At 34.3% G+C, this 17,387-nt stretch overlaps 1 protein-coding gene across 1 annotated transcript in view; it reads right to left on the minus strand.

Moving 5' to 3' along the window:
• Nucleotides 1-17,387, minus strand: part of ADCY2 (adenylate cyclase 2) — a 1,612,539-nt gene that overhangs the window by 47,255 nt on the left and 1,547,897 nt on the right. Inside the window, exons 26-27 of the mRNA XM_053715803.1 lie at nt 13,718-13,825; nt 9,954-10,068 (exon numbers count right to left, since the gene is read on the minus strand). Coding sequence (XP_053571778.1) covers nt 9,954-10,068; nt 13,718-13,825 — 223 coding nt within the window. The remainder of the gene's footprint in view (nt 1-9,953; nt 10,069-13,717; nt 13,826-17,387) is intronic.

Raw genomic sequence — 17,387 nt, forward strand, 5'->3', positions numbered from 1 at the left:
CGATATAATTATAAACATTCAAATTCGAAAGTGACATTCGAAAACTGTAAATAGCAATCGATTATAGAATTTTTAAGAACATTCGAAAATTTACACATTTGCCGATCCCTAGCTCTGAGGCGGCGGACAGAAATCAACCCGATCAAATACGATCGGGTTGATGGACACCCCCTGCTAGCAGCCGATTGGTCACGAATCTGCAGAGGGCAGCATTGCACCAGCAGTACACAAGAACTTCTGGTGCAATGATAAATGCCAACAGCGTATGCTGTCGGCATTTATCGATGTGCAGCGGACATGATACGCTACTTTGTATCATGTCCGCTCGCACATTGGTAAATAGGCCCCTCTGGATTTGTTTTGACATATATTCTTTCACTTTAACTCTTTGAAAGCAACACAATTATTTGTATAGTTTATGTACAGTAAAGGGAGAAAACATTGGTATTCACTAATAGAAAAGATTGAAGAGCAATGTGAGATGCAATGCAATTTGCTGACTTTACATTATGGTGGGGCTATATAGACAGTTTAGTTTAGTGACTTTAGATTATGGTGGGGCTATATAGACAGATATAGATAGTTTGCTAAGCAACTTTGCAATTGGTATTGTGTTAAAGTCACAAAGGTAAAATTTAGACACCAATCAGAAAGTGCTACCCAGGTGCTAAACGAAAAATGGGCCGGCTCCTATGCTTACATTCTTGCCTTTTCAAATAAAGATACCAAGAGAACAAAGAAAAAATTATAATAGGATTAATTAGAAAGTTGCTTAAAATTGCCTGATCTATCTGAATCATGAAAGTTTAATTTTGACTAGAGTATCCCTTTAATAGCAATAATTCCTCAGCTGCTTAAACTAAAGACAATCAGAAACACTTAAAAGCAACCTGGTTTTACATGGGAGCCACAACAGAACAAAACTTTGATCATCTCTTTCCCTACATGCAAACTTTCTCATTGCTTTCATCAGCTGCTTAAACTAAAGCTGGTCGGTCGGCGTTCTCATTCAGAGCTCCTTAAAGGGATAGTTCACTGTAAAATTGTTTTTCCGTGAATGTGTTCCCCATGACTTGTTATACCAGCTACAGCATATAAAATGTATCAGAAATTGCTAATTTGTGCTTCTTTTTGTAAAATAAGTAGCTGGATTTACTCTTTGCAACCACAGCCGATCAAAATAGGCTAAGCTTGCTGACAGATCATCACTTGTTATCTTACCACTCAAATGCTTCCCTTTCTTATCTCTTTCTTTGTACAATACTTAGAAAAAACAATTAAAAATGAACATTTTAGAGCTGTACCTCTTCCACCTCCCACTGTGAGTGCAATTTCTCCTGCTGGCTGTGTTTACATAGTATATCAATAGCCTATACCTAGGTATTGAAAAATTCAGTATAGGTAGGGATACTACAGGCTAAACAAACTATTTCAAATGCCAATATAAAGGCTAAGGAGCTATTTGTAAACAATTAAATACACTCCAGAAGGTAAAATGAATAATTGGAAACAAATTAAAGGAGATAGTTTTTGTGTAAACTGTCCCTTTAACAATGGAATAACCTCCTACAAAACATCAAATCCTCCAGCAACATGAGATCCTTAAAAAGAAAAATCTCTCTTTCTTTACAAACAGATCAATCTTATAAAGACTGTAAATTATAAAAATTCCTTCCTTGTGTCTGTATATAGCTATATAAAAATGTAACTGTACAATATGTAATGTATAGCTGGCATATCCCAGGATATACTTGAAAACGAGAGAAATCTCAATGTATTATTCAGCTAAATCATTTTATAAATAAATAATATAAATAAATATTTTTGTGTTCCATTTTTTTTTTTTTGCAACTGTGATGTTTATATATTATTTACACACACATACCAGAAACTATTTTTACAGAGTTTTCGGTAATTCTGAAAATGTGGTAGCACATTTAAACCAAACATGTTTCACTTTTGAAGTTTTCACTGCTAGATACCAAACAATTTTATTTATTAATGTTGACATAAAAATACATTTGGGTGCAACAAAATGATCTGTCGAAACTGAACTATATAACATGGTTTTGAGTCAAACAAATGCAGGATTTTGTTCATATGTGGTTAAGAAAATGCAGCAGATTGTCAACAAAAGTTTAGTATAGTCTATAAACACTTGATGGCACTGTCTACTCAGCATGGATTAAAGAAGCAAAAATAAATTTAGAACAATTTACTAATTTGTATAATAATCATGGAAAAAATAATTAAATAACAATTTGGAAAATAAGTAAGAAATAAATCTATGAAATAAGTTATTTCTGGTAGTTATGTTGATGTGTATTCACCTACTATGCACATTATGATGAAATATGCAAAGATATGTATTATTTTTAAGTATGATGCACAAAAATGTCACAAGAATCATGTTCCAAATCTAATTATCAGGGTAGACAATGAAGTACAATATATAGTAAGAGTTTTGTACCTCTAAGCAGGTATCTAGCTAATTAAAGGTGCAATAAGTGTTAAAAATGTTTTCTCTTTAGTTCTATTAGTTCTTGAAAAAGAAAATGTAATGGTTCCTAAGTTATATGCAGAATTGCTTAGCTACATTTAAAATGTACCTTTCATTCTACCTTCTTGGAGGGTCCTCAGCCACCCCCACGTCTGCAGAGATTTTTCTTCTAACCTTAAAGGGACAGTCTACACCAGAATTTTTATTGTTTTAAAATATAGATAATCCCTTTATTACCCCTTCCCCAGTTTTGCATAACCAACACAGTTATATTAATATACTTTTAACCTCTGTGAATATCTTGTTTCTAAGCCTCTGCAGACTGCACCCTTATTTTAGTTATTTTGACAGACTTGCAGTTTAGCCAATCAGTGCCTGCTCGCAGATAGCTTCACGTGCATGAGCACAGTGTCATCTATATGAAACACATGAACTAACATCCTCTAGTGGTTAAAAACTGTTAAAATGCATTCTGAAAAGAGGTGGCCTTCAAGGTCTAAGAAATTAGCATATGAACCTCCTAGGTTAAGCTTTCAACTAAGAATACCAAAATTGGTGATAAAAGTAAATTGGAAAATTGTTTAAAATTACATGCTCTATCTGAATCATGAAAGTTTATTTTGGTCTAGACTGTCCTTTTAATCCAAATATTTACCAAATAAACTTAAAATTATAGTTCATTTCACTCTTGAAATTTTAGTAAATGTTTTGTCTAAACATTAGTTACCATGAGGTAGATACACTCTAATTTTCACTTTAAAATGTAATACTAAAATATATATGTAAACATTACAGCACAGTACAGTTTCATTAATATTAAACTCAAGGAATATAATCAAGGGTTTTATGAAAAGTAAAACAAAACCACATGTAGAGCAGTTGGCACCTTATTTCCCTACCACTTTATCAGTTTACGAAATGTGTATAAAACATTGTGATATACACTATTGAAACATATGCTGTTTGGTCTGTATTCTCTCTTGAATACTGTACTATTCAAATATGGGCTCCATGTACTAAGCAGCAAATGCCTGCATACCGCAAGTTGCAAAGCAGCGGTCATTCGACCATTGCTTTGCAATCTCTGCCCAAACTCTCAGGTGGCAGACATAAATCATTCTTAACACATTCATTGGTGGTGATTGACAGGCCCTGCTCTAGTACAACTGGTAATATTGCACAAGCAAATGCGTGTGCGACCTACTACAGTGTACATTGCCCGTTCACCGAAAAGTTGGGTGGACCGGTTCCCAAGTCAGAAACCTTGTCCACCAGCTAAATAGTACATGAGCAGCAACACAGAAAGTCAGCGCACCCAGCACAAAAGGGAGACTCAGGCAGCAGGAACATGTAGAAATTTGATTTATTGCAATGTTTGTTAAATCCACATTACAAAGCTTATCAACGTGTAATGGCTGGCAGCACCAGTCAGGGAATAAACAGGTCAGACGCGTTTCCTATTGCATAAAGCACAAACTCCTCAGCAGGGTCACTGAGGAATTTGTGCTTTATGCAATAGGAAACGCGTCTGACCTGTTTATTCCCTGACTGGTGCTGCCAGCCATTACACGTTGATAAGCTTTGTAATGTGGATTTAACAAACATTGCAATAAATAACATTTCTACATGTTCCTGCTGCCTGAGTCTCCCTTTTGTGCTGGGTGCGCTGACTTTCTGTGTTGCTGTTCATAATTGGAGCGGAGGTGGAATGCTCCCGTCCTCGCACCAGCTGAAGAGTGAGTACTACGTCATCATGTTACTACGTTTCATTGGAGGAAGGATTCACTACGTGAAAGCCACTGCAGTTGTTTGGATTAATCGGCAGCCGTGTCTGAGCGCTCCCTTACACAAGTTTTAAATAGTACATGAGGCCTGTGGTCTTTCTTAGGTTTCTACTACTAAAAATATAGAAATACCAGTTTTGCTTGCAGAATCAAAAGGCTGATGAAATCTGACCATAATTTCTTATGAAGTGTAAACTTAATAATTGTTAGGCTATCCTCATGTATATCCAGGCATTCTGCTAATAACCCCTTATTGTAGTGTTGATCTTTTTGGGACCCTGTCTGATTTTGGTTATCATAGGGGCATAGTTAATATTGTACCATTGTTTAGGATCACAACATATATTATACCCAAATAAGTAAAATATGGATGTACTTCTTTAAAGGGAGTCTCAATCTTTCTTTCTTCAACTGTAAAGAGCAAGAGTAGCTCTGATTTTAAAGCATTAATCTGTTATCCTAAAAAGGAGCCACATGCCTGTACTGTATTGAGTATCATATGCACTTCTTCCTTGACCTCTTTAATAAACAATAAAAGATCATCAGCATATAATATTAGTTTAACCATACCTACAGTGATTCCCTCTAATGTTCCCCTAAGCATAGCGGCTATGGGTTCAAAAGCCAGATTAAAAAGTAGAGGCAAAATCGGACAACCCTGTTGTGTACCTTTTGCCATAGTGAATCTATCGGATCTTATGTCATTTACCAAGATGGAAGATGATGCTTTTGTGTAGATTGATTTAATAAAGTTAAATAGGTGATCCTAGGTTATAGAGTTGAACGCTGTTTGCGCATCTATAGATAGCATGGCAGCATCCTGCATAACCCATTTCCTCTCCTCCCTTTTGGCATTCCAACAAGAATCTAATATTAAAAAGACTTTGCATGAATTAGCAAATGTGTTCCAGTTGGGCATTTAACCTGTTTGATCTAAGTTAATTAAAGGTTCGATAACCTTTTTCAATCTTCTAGCTGAAATGCCTGTGAAGAGTTTATAGTTAGTGCTGAGTAATGAAATGGGTCTGTACAAATCCATTGACTCAGGATCTTTCCCTTTTTTTAAATCAAGGTAATGACAGATTCTCCAAAATAGCAGGACGGGGTTTCTCCCTTCACATAATAATAACCATTAAATAGTTCAGTCAGAGTTGGGGCTATGTCCACCTTCAGAATTTTATAAAATTCCCCTGGTAGAAGGTCTGGTCCAGCTGCTTTATTTTTTGTTATCTATTACCTGCTGTACTTCTACCTCAGAGATTGGAGAGTTAAGGAATTGTAACTTCTAAGAATTTAGAAGGGGGAGAGCGATAGCCTGCCAAAAATTTTGTTTTATTAGTATAGTCTATATCTGGCGGGGAGTATAATGTTATTTTTTCATATGAATTTGTTAATAAATGGTTATCGGTCTTGATCGTCTTAATGAAATTCTGTTTTACTTCACTTTAACACATCTTGCTAGATACTTCCCAGTTTTATCTCCAAATCTGTAATATTTAGCTCTGGCTCTGAGATCATTAATAATGTTTCTCTGTTCATTAATAACCACCCACTCTGTCCTGGCTTTAGTATATTTAGCCCAATTCTCTCAGTTGGGACAGACAATATAGGCATTGTATCTATTTTGAGGTGATTTCTTTCTTATTGATCTCTTTCCTCCAATTCTGGTAATATGTTCTAACCTCCCCCCTATGAACGGCTTTTGCAGCCTCCCAAAACGTCTCTTTGTTATGTAGATAGGATTAATTATCTTTTTTATATAGTTGCCACTTAGTTATGAGCCAATTCTTGAATTTGATATTGGAGCTCAGAAATTGGGGAAATCTGTAACATTTAGTTTGATCTTTTGCTGCTTCTCCCCAGGACAGTTTAAGGGAGATTGTTGCATGGTCAGAGAGTGTGAATTCTCCTATCTTTGTTTCGCAATTAAGACCAAAGATTCTATCAGAAGTTACGAAGAAGGGATTATATTTCTTGGATTTACACGTAAATGCCCTAGTATTTGGGTTTTAAAAACGCCAGCTATCTCTTAGTTTTAAGGCACTAGCGGTTTCACTGTTTATTTAGTTACTTTTCTTTTTGGTGGCTTCTAAAGAGTGTAATCTTTCTAAATTGTTAAATACCATATTAAAATCACCTGCCACTATTAATTTGGTATCTAAATAATTATATAGTTTATGCCTAAGTTCTGCCCAGAAGTTTACATATATCATGTTTGGACCGTATACATTACAGAGTGTTAGAAGGTTATTCTTGATTAAAATCTTTAATATGATATATTTCTCAGCCGGATCGAACGCCTCATGTAAAATTTTATAATCTAAGTTACGGTTCAATAGAAATTTGACTCCCTTTTTTCCAGTGTTCCTGCAGTTGTGAGGTGAGCAAGCTGAACGGCTCTGAGAGTTCAGTCTGCCTATGATCATCATCCATTGGTGATCATTAAATGTGAGTAGAATTGCACATTTAAATCTTAAATACATGGGGTAGATTTATCAAATGTCGGGCGGACATGTCCTCCAAACATCCATAATTGCCGACATCATATGCTGTCGGCATTTATCATTGCACAAGCATTTCTTACGACCACTGCTTCTTAACTTAAGTTTCCGGTGATCCGGAAAATTTGGGGGGTAGATTGCAGCATCCGCTGCTTGATAAATGTACCCCTTTGTGGTGATATTGTGATATGCTATGTGGTGCCCCCTAAGTTCTTTTGTTTATATACTGTTTTAGTAGAATTTTCTAGTTTTTTTATATCCTTAAAGGAACAATAAACACCGTCTGAGTATTAAAAAATCCTCAATTTCAGAGATAAATTACATGAAAAGGGGACAATAAATAATAAAACTATATAGCAAATTTGTTTAATTATGCATAACTAAACATTTTATATAAAAATCTCAAGGTATTTAGTAGCCCTTTTAAAAATACATGGTCTCCCAAACTATACACAATAAGGCCCAGTTGCTGGTCTATAAATTTGCAAAAGAATGCCACTTTTCTAATGATAATAGATTTTCCTATACTACCAAGGATATTAATGGCCTCAGTAATATGGTTTAGCAAATTTTGAATCCTCCAGCTGGTAATCATGATCTAATTTTCATTTCTCAATTATGGACACTTGATAAATAACTCTTATCAAAGTTTCAACTGTGAACTCGTCCAAATTTTGCGTCAAATTTCACGCATATTTTGCAATGCTAAGTAATGAAGGTGTCAAGTAATGAAAAATGCAAGAGAATTCTATGCAATCGAATATTCATTGCCAAGCCTCATTTGCCAGCTTATTTCATCGTATTTTGCACGTAATGATTGACAATCTGACAGTATTCAAAGCTATCAAGCATTCAACTTGCTTGTCTGCGCTGCGCACGACACTGAGGACATTAATTGAAATCCACAACCTCAGAGCTCAAAAATACCTTAGGGAATAATGGTAAGAGATACCTCCCCAAAAATAAACAGTAGTATTGGCTATAAAAAGCTAGCAGCACATCTTTTTTTGTTAGATATCAGCTATACAGCTATCTACAGTTAAAGGGACAGTCTAGTCCAAAAAAAACTTTCATGATTCAGATAGGGCATGTCATTTTAAACAATTTTCCAATTTACTTTTATCACCAATTTTTCTTTGTTCTCTTGGTATTCTTAGTTGAAAGCTAAACCTAGGAGGTTCATATGCTAATTTCTTAAACCTTGAAGGCCGCCTCTTAAGAATGCATTTTAACAGGTTTCTCACCACTAGAGGGTGTTAGTTCATGTTTTTCATATAGATAACACTGTGCTCGTGCACGTGAAGTTACCTGGGAGCCATCACTGATTGGCTAAACTGCAAGTCTGTGAAAAGAACAAATAAAGGGGCAGTCTACAGAGGCTTAGATACAAGATAATCACAGAGATAAAAAATATATAAATATAACTGTGTTGGTTATGCAAAACTAGGGAATGGGTAAACAAGGGATTATCTATCTTTTAAAACAATAACAATTATGGTGTAGACTGTCCCTTTAAAGCAGTCTTCAACATAAATATTTTCATGTTATTTTTATTTATTTTATGAGATGCAGGAGAAGGTGACTTGAAACAGACAACCAGAACATGCCAATTGATCAATCAGCAAGAAGGTGTCTAAGAGTACCCCCTGTTTTTCTACCTCAGTCTGTATTACATGCCCTTACAGATAGAAAAATACATAAGCGATTTTGTGTGAACTGAGACTCTATTTTACATCTTTACAGCAAAATTTTGTCAATGAGAAATCTAAAAAGCAAAAAGTCCCATAATTATTGTTATAATAAACACATTACTATTTAGAAAAGACTAAAGAAGCTTCACGCCTTTACATTCCGGATAAACATTGCAATATAGCTGATATAGATGAGAATATGTCACATGATAAATATGAGATTCATTTAGACTGTAGTGTTGATAAATTAGGTATATCACTGAATCAGTGTAACCAAATTTATCAAAATATCAGTGCTCTTTGTGTCGGATAACAGTGCATTAACCTTAGCTCAACGATCATTTAAATTTGATGCTTTGATAAATATGGTTATGGTTCTAGCGAAAGCTCAGTAACAAACTTACAAACTACTTACTTACTATTTAATTTATAATATTTTCCTGTAATTTAACTTTGAAAATTGTATTTTTGATTTCCCCTAAGTTTTTATATATACATACTATTCTGATGCTAATTTCTGCTTTGAAAGCATCATTATATCTAGTATTTATACAGGGCTGGATTACAAGTGGAGTGTAATTCAATGCTTCCGCTCGAGCGTTAACTGCTCTAGAAGTAAGCGTTTTGAGTTGTGCTCATATTATGAGCTGAAAGTAAACTGTTTTTGCTCGCATGCTAACCCGTCGAGCGCAAAAAGATTAATTTAGAATATTGCATGTGTGTGTTCACTTATTCCGCCATAGATCACGTGTGCTAACCCGATATGAAAATATGTATATTTCACATTCCAATGTTCCTCACATAAAAGAATATGTTCTAGTTATTCATAAAAAATATTTCTACATATATTTGATGGGTTTTTTTAGTTCACTATACATCTATATATACATGATTATATATAGGTACAGATATATATATAGATATACGGAATATCTATTTATAAATATTTACAGTAAATAGACAGTATAACACTTTATTAAATATGAATATTGCATACAAATGATTTTACATGTTTTCATCTACTTAATTGCAAAGGGCACCAATGCCATTTGCCTGCTATTTTTTCCAACACCTGAGTCCTCATATCTTTAAACTCTTATTGTGAAATATTTTTTTTTATAATTTGTATTAGATAGTGTTATTATGAGTGTAACTATACTTTGTTATGTATTTGTGACGTATTTTGTGCTACTTTTTAGTTTCACGAAACAGTTAACCAGAGCGCTGAAGTTGCGGTAATCATTCTAGTATAAATGTTTGAGCACAGTCGCATTTACTTTCAACTGGTAATACCAGCGGTAAGCCCGACAAGCGTAAATACCCGCGATAAATCCTTTACTTCTTGCGCGCAAATGTTTGCTATCCACTCGTAATCTGTCCCCTTGTGTTTAATGTACCTTTAATTAGAAAATACATTATAATGGATTCAGAATTGCAGAATAATAATTGAAAGGCTAAATTACAATCTGGTACATACCCACTCGAAGCATGAAGTCATTGAAGGAATGTTTGTTGATTACGTCCAACTTTGCAACAAGTGCAAATGCAAACTCTACCATTGTTCCTATGTGCATGTATTGTCTATCTGTTTCCTGAAAAATAAGAAATTAAGTTTACGTGATGATAATATTACCATAAAGGTTTATGGAAATTGTTTGAATGCAAGTGTCAGCAACAAATACAATTTATTGGCATAAAAAATAGTCAATCAGCTCATTCAAAATAAATCATGTGTTTATAATGTATAGAGTAGCAGAAAGTCCAATCCCAGTAAATGCAGTATATGTAGTAAATAGGTAATGTGCATATCCAGGTCTTTATGTGTTGCATTTAAAAAAAAGAGTTGAATGCCACTACCCATGGAATAGTTGCCAACAGTCCCTGATTTCCAGGGACAGTCCCTGGATGTTGTTGTATGTCCCTGGATTTTTTTATATATATACACACACACACACACATACACACACACACACACACACACACACACACACACACACATATATACAGATAGATAGATGATAAATAGATATAGTTTATTATTTAAATATAATTCATTCCTAATGGAATATTATTATTGAATGGGTTCACATATTATTTGTCTTTCTAATTTTGATGCTGTGTTGTAAAAATAGCCATATGCCCAGAATGTGTTCCAAAGACTGGGTAGGTGGAAGAGCTTGGTGCTGTAATCTGTATAATAAACTATGGATAAGTCTAAATTATACTATTACTTTCAAATGGGTGTGTTTTGATTGCAGAACTGAGTGGGCGGAGCAGTTGAACAGTAGGTCGTCAATACTCCAGTAACCCGCTTGCTTGCTCTACTGCAAAGTGTCCCTGGAATTTTTTTTTAAATGTTGGCAACTATATATACCAAGTAAAACAATTATATATATATATATATATATATATATATATATATATATATATATATATATATATATATATACAGTAATATATATATATATATATATATATATATATTTACTAAGAGCTGTGTTAACGGCTGCAGATTAGTCCCTTCTGATTTCTGGTGAAAATGGTCCTATACTTATATACAGTATATCTGCAGTCTCGTTTGGCTAATCACAATCTAAATGGTGTACACATAACATATTTACTAGGCCTTTTTCACTTTCCACAGGTAAAAGCACTTGATAAACTTCAGGCAACACTTTTCAAATTATTAACAAGTACATAAAAAAAGTGAATGGAACACATAGACATTACCCGTGTCATATTGGTTGACGTCAAGAAGCTTTACACTAACAAAAGTGAGCCAAAGTCATAGCTCAACAAATAAACATGCCTACTATATCAATAATGCCAATCATTTATTGGATAGTCCTACATATGGATATCTCTTCATTTCGCTACTGCGGTTATACCCTCACCATGGGGTATCAAAGTATAAAAACTAGTAAGATCTAAAGTTTCTGGTAGATCTTGTTCTCCTATACCGATTATACTGAAAAGTAGCTTAATCATATAGATAGAATCCAATACAAAGGACTGCATATTTTTAACCATATTTTTTTTACCATTGGTTGTAACAATCACTCAAAAAAGGTTGACAGAGGTTGTAACAGAGAACCTATTGCAGAAATAAGTCTCCCCATGTGTGCTTTCAAGCTTCTATGAATCTTAGGGAGGGCATATCATTCCTCATGTTAAACTTAATTACTGCTGCAATACGGTAGCATATCCATACTTATAATACATTTGTTTACTTCCAAATCATTAACTAGACAAAAAGCTCCAATAATCATGTTACAATGTGCTAATCTATTTAGATTACTCAGACATGATGGGGTCAAGCCTTTAATATTTATAGAGCCATATCAGAAATGGATATGGCTATTACACACCATCGACAGCAAGGAGGACACACGGAAAACAGGGTTTATATTTGGGTAATTTGTTTTATGCTATGTTTGTATCATCTGAAGACAGGGAAACCATGAAACGTCACCTTTGAATAAAAGGTTGTGTATTTGATTTAAAATTACCAGTGAGTTCTTTTTTCTGGACATATTATAACAATTAAGAGCACCCTGGGTACCAGCTTGAAAAGTTTAATGAGAGTTTAATTGCCTTACATTGTATATGGATATGAATATATATATATATATATATATATATATATATACACACAACCCAAATTCCAAAAAACTTGGGATATTATGGAAAATGCAGAAAAACAAACAAAAAGTCATTTGAAAATTCAATTCACCTGTACTATATGGAAAACACATTAACACATTATTTGATGTTTTACTTTGTGACTTTAATATATTTTTGAAAATATAGACTAATTTCAAATCTGATGACTGCAACATATTCCAAAAAAGTTTGGACAGTCGACTGTTAACCACTGTGTAACTTCACCTTTTCTTTTAATAACACTTATTAAGCATTTAGGCACTGAAGACACAAGTTGGTTAAGTTTAGCAAGCAGATTTTTTTCCACATTCATCCATTATGCAAGTCTTCAGCTGCGCAACTGTACGGGTCCTTCATTGCCTTATTTTGCGCTTCATAATGCGCCTCATATTCTCAATTGGAGACAGGTCAGGACTGTAGGCAAGCCATGCTAGCACCTGCACTCTCTGCTTATGCAACCATGCAATTGCAATCCGGGCAGAATGTGATTTGGCGTTATCCTGCTGGAAAATGCAGTGACGTCCCTAGAAAAGATGACGTCTGGATGGCAGCATATGCTGCTCCAAAATGTATATATATCTTTCTGCAATAATGGTGCCCTCACAGATGTGCAAGTTATCCATGCCATGAGCACTTACACTCCCTATACCATGACAGACGCTGGCATTTGTACCTGATGCTGATAACAGCTTGGATGGTCCTTTTCCTCTTTGCCCTGGGAACATGACGGCTGTTTTTTCCAAAAAGTATTTGAAATGTTGACTTGTTGGACCACAAAACACAATTCCACTGTGCTTCTGTTCTTCTCAGATGAGACCAAGCACAGGGAAGTCAGTGGCGTTTCTTGACAGTGTTGATGTATGACTTCTGCTTTGCATAGTAAAGCCTTAGCTTGCATCTGTGGATGCAGCTTTGAATAGTGTTGAATGACAAAGTATTCTCAAGCCCATGTCAGGATATCCATTACAGACTCATGACGGTTTTTGTGACAGTGACATCTGAAGGATCTGAGATCACATGCATTTATAAGTGGTTTTTGGCCATGCCCTTTATGCACCGAGATTTGACCGGATTCCTTGAAACTACTAATTATATTGTGCACTGTAGAAGGTGAAATGCCCAAAATCCTGCAGATTTCTCTTTGGAGAATGTTGTTCTCAAAGTGTTGGATTATTCACTGATGCATCTGTTGGCAGATTAGCGAGCCTCGACCCATCCTTGCTCTTGAAGGACTAGACCTTTTTTGGAGGCTCCTTATATACTATGATTACACGATTGCCTCATCTGTTTCACATCACCTTCTTATTTTAACTTGTCACATCACTATTAGTCCTAAATAGCCCCTGTCCCAACATTTGTGGAGTGTGTTGCAGTCATCAGATTTGAAATGAGTGTATATTTTTAAAAATACATTCAATTCGCAAAGTAAAATAATGTGTTAAAAATGTGTTTTCAATATAGTGCAGGGTGAATTTAATTTTGCACACTCCATTTCACTGTGTACAGTTTGTAACTAATAAAATGTAAAATAGTTTTAATAAGGCACTGTAAAAGTAATAATTATAATTCCATAGGTACCTGGCTGTATTCTTGATTTGGAGTGGCACTGAGTCCTGTTGCTGCCATGTAAGTGCTTCCAATAGTCTTGATCTTTTCAACACCACTGAATTTTGGTTTTGATAATAACTATAAAGTAAACAAAATGAATCAATGGACAATTAAATCGACTAAATATAAATATTCACAGCAATATGATCTGTTTTTTATACTTTGTTAGAATCATACTTAGTATTGGTGGCTTATCTTCATAGCTAATTTAGGTGAGAGTACACAAGGGATAAAAAATAGGCCTAGGGAAGTACAGGCTGTAAGAAATTTCTACCAAATGTTGCTTATGTTAAAGTGCCATAAAACATGTTGAGATCTGTGCATATCCTAAAAGGGCTTATTAATTAAAATTGTTTGAATAAAAAAAAGTTAAAAAATTGCTGGCAAGTATTTTAAAATAATTTCCAAAAATAAGCAAAATTAGTAAAATAGCCACGCTGTGTGGATTAGTCTGATCCAACCCTCCTTATCAGTGTTTAGCATCAGAAGCTAAAGGCATTGTATTTTAACTGAGTTCACATCAGCTTATTTGCTTTTAGGCATGCTCCAGCAGATAATGAGTGTTAAAGTCTTGTATTCTACCAAAGCAAAGGTGGAGATAGATACAGCCATTTAAGGAATTGTGTGGGGGGGAGTTAGAGCTGTACAATACAGAAACTTAAAGAAAAGGGTTAATGGTGAGGCACTGCAGTATACATTTGCAGGTAAAGTAATTAAAGTAAATATTATATTTTGTCTGTTTCCCAACTTGTTTTATGTCCCTTTAAATCAAACTCACTAAACTAATAGAATCTTGTAAATGTATGACAGGAAAACCAAATGACCAACCAAGACATCTGCAATAGCCCAAATGGAATATGCCTAGAAAACAGCTTCTGCCTTTGATCATATACCAAAATAATGTGAAGAACATCCAATAGTCAAGCATAACGGTGATGTCTTTAAAGGGACATAATACTCATATGCTAAATCACTTGAAACTGATGCAGTATAACTGTTAAAAGCTGACAGGAACATATCACCTGAGCATCTCTATGTAAAAAAGGAAGATATTTTACCTCACAATTTCCTCAGCTCAGCAGAGTAAGTTCTGTGTAAAAAGTTATACTCAGCTGCTCCCAGCTGCAGGTAAAAATAAAAAAAATGAAGAAATGAACAGCAGCCAATCAACATCAGCAGTGCTGAAGTCATGAACTCTTACTGTGATCTCATGAGATTTGACTTAACTCTCATGAGATTTCATAGTAAGCTTCCTTTACCTGATTGGTGAAATAACATGAGAGTGCACAAGGCTCATCCTTTCAGCTGTCCCAGGACAGACATACTAAAATGCTTCTTAGAAATCCTTTACAATGGGAGGTGGCTATTGAAGAACCTTTGAGGTAAAATATCTTTCTTTTTTACATAGAGATGTTCAGGATATATTTTCTAGTCAGCTTTTAACAGCTATGCTGCATCACTTTCAAGTGTTTAAACATGTGGGTATTATGGCCCTTTAAGCTGTCCTGATACCAGAACAAAGAACAAAAACATAATCAGTTATCTTGATAATCCGCTTAAGCCACAAAACTATCATCCCCCTATGATGACTTATGTTTACACAAAAGACAGTCTGTTTGAGCTGAAGAAAACTCCTTCCTCTATTGGAGAGAGAGATTACTTTAACTGAGCTATATCTAGCTATATGTCTATTGGGAGCTGAATAATAACATTAATCTTCTCATGCAAAGTAGTAATCTATATTCCTGAACAATATGTTTATTGCATAGTTTAAATTTATCCTCTCAAAAATTACACTTTGATGGAATCAGCTTTTGGAAAATAAAGGCCTGTAGAATCAAAATAACTTTAAAAGCATGACAGGCTAGCAACTATGTGCCTATTGGGTCACTGGATTTTTAAAAACTATTTTCTTTTGAAGACTTCCATGTAAGCAAAAATGTGAAAACACACACTGTAGAAACTGAAAACTGTGATAACTGCCAGGGAATCTGAAAGGTTTGAGAGACAAGTACCCTCAATAAAGTCTCAACCTACCTCTCAGGGTAAGATACTACATTAAACATTTTTGAATACCAGTTATCATTGTGAGAAGCTTTCTTGAAAAAAATTGTCAGTACTTGAATTGGTTTTTAGAGGGGCTAAATCTTTTTCTTGAACTGATATTCCTGGGGAAGACTGGAGCTTTGGATACATATACGTTATCACATTAATAGCTCAATGTCCAAGAAGACATGCAATATAAATTAGCAGTTTAAATGAAGAAATATTTTCTAAGAATAAAATTCATGAATACATGGGCAACCTAATTGTGCCTCACTGGTACCAGCATTGACTGGTCTATAGAAAAATCAAACTCTTTTAAATTAGTACTAGAGTATTTGGATAATCAGAAATTAGGTGTATCAAGCTAAGGAACATCTCAGAGCTGCACCAAAGATTCAACAAATAAATATATGTAATCAAACATGGAAGAAGTATAAAATCAATGACTATTCCTCAGAAATCAGATGAAAAAATAAAAGATGCAAAGTTAAATGCCTTTTCAATCTTCGATCAAGACAAATATATTTATTTAACTAACTCAAAAGTAATACTTTCTCTCAACTTTTTTAATGCAACAAAATTGTTTCATGGCAGAACAAAGTTTTTATGCTATCTCTGAATCTCGATGGACATAAACTGTTTAAAATGATTAAATAGTCCTTAAAAGAGATAGATTCAGACTAAGAATATAAAAAAACTATGACCATTTATTTGTACTTCCTATAATCAAATGCATAGAAAGGTAATTTAGAATGTTTTTTTTTTTATATGTATTATCTGGATGGGTTCCTAGATACAAAACTAGGAGAACTGACCACATTAATTGAACTAAGCAACAGTTTTTATATGTTAACTGTCTGAAAAGCTGTAGTTTTTTAATTAATAATAAAGGATCAATTGAACCATTATTACAATGAGATAAATATGCCCTAAACCTACATACTATTTTAAAAAAAATCACAGCCTAGTAGATGATTCTAGTTTGATTATCTTCTAACAGGACTCTCTGCCATTATCAAATGCAAATATCAATGCCCTAATCAAACTTAAATGGTTTGTAGCAAACTAATTTATCTAAAGAAGAAAATAGGGATCAATATAAGTAGGAATGAATCGGACTCTGCAAATACATTGCAGTTAAATACCAATATGAGTGGCAAAATGATATTACCTTGTACACAGTAGTATTTTAATTGCAACTTTAAGGGAAACCAGCCAGTAGCTTCTGACATGCTGGTTATAGAGAGAAATACATGATAATTTAACATGTACACTAACCCCTCATAATCACTCTAAGTAAGGGTATGGACGCACACATATAGACCAATAATCCCCAACAATTCCAGAAAATATAAAGGATCATACAACCTAATTTCCAGAGACAAACTTTAATCCGATTGCATGAATAGGTCATAATTATGATGGGACATAAATGTAACTTTCCGATTGATTTGTACTCCATAATTTTTTTACAGATGGATTGAGACACTCAACAATGGGCTAGATTACAAGTGGCACACAAATGTTAGCGTAGGTCGCTAGTGTTAAAGAAAAAGTTGCGCAAAACACAAGATGAATACATAAAAATAAACTA

The sequence above is a fragment of the Bombina bombina genome, chromosome 5 (assembly GCF_027579735.1).
Source record: "Bombina bombina isolate aBomBom1 chromosome 5, aBomBom1.pri, whole genome shotgun sequence".
In the NCBI taxonomy this organism is placed as follows: Eukaryota; Metazoa; Chordata; class Amphibia; order Anura; family Bombinatoridae; genus Bombina; species Bombina bombina.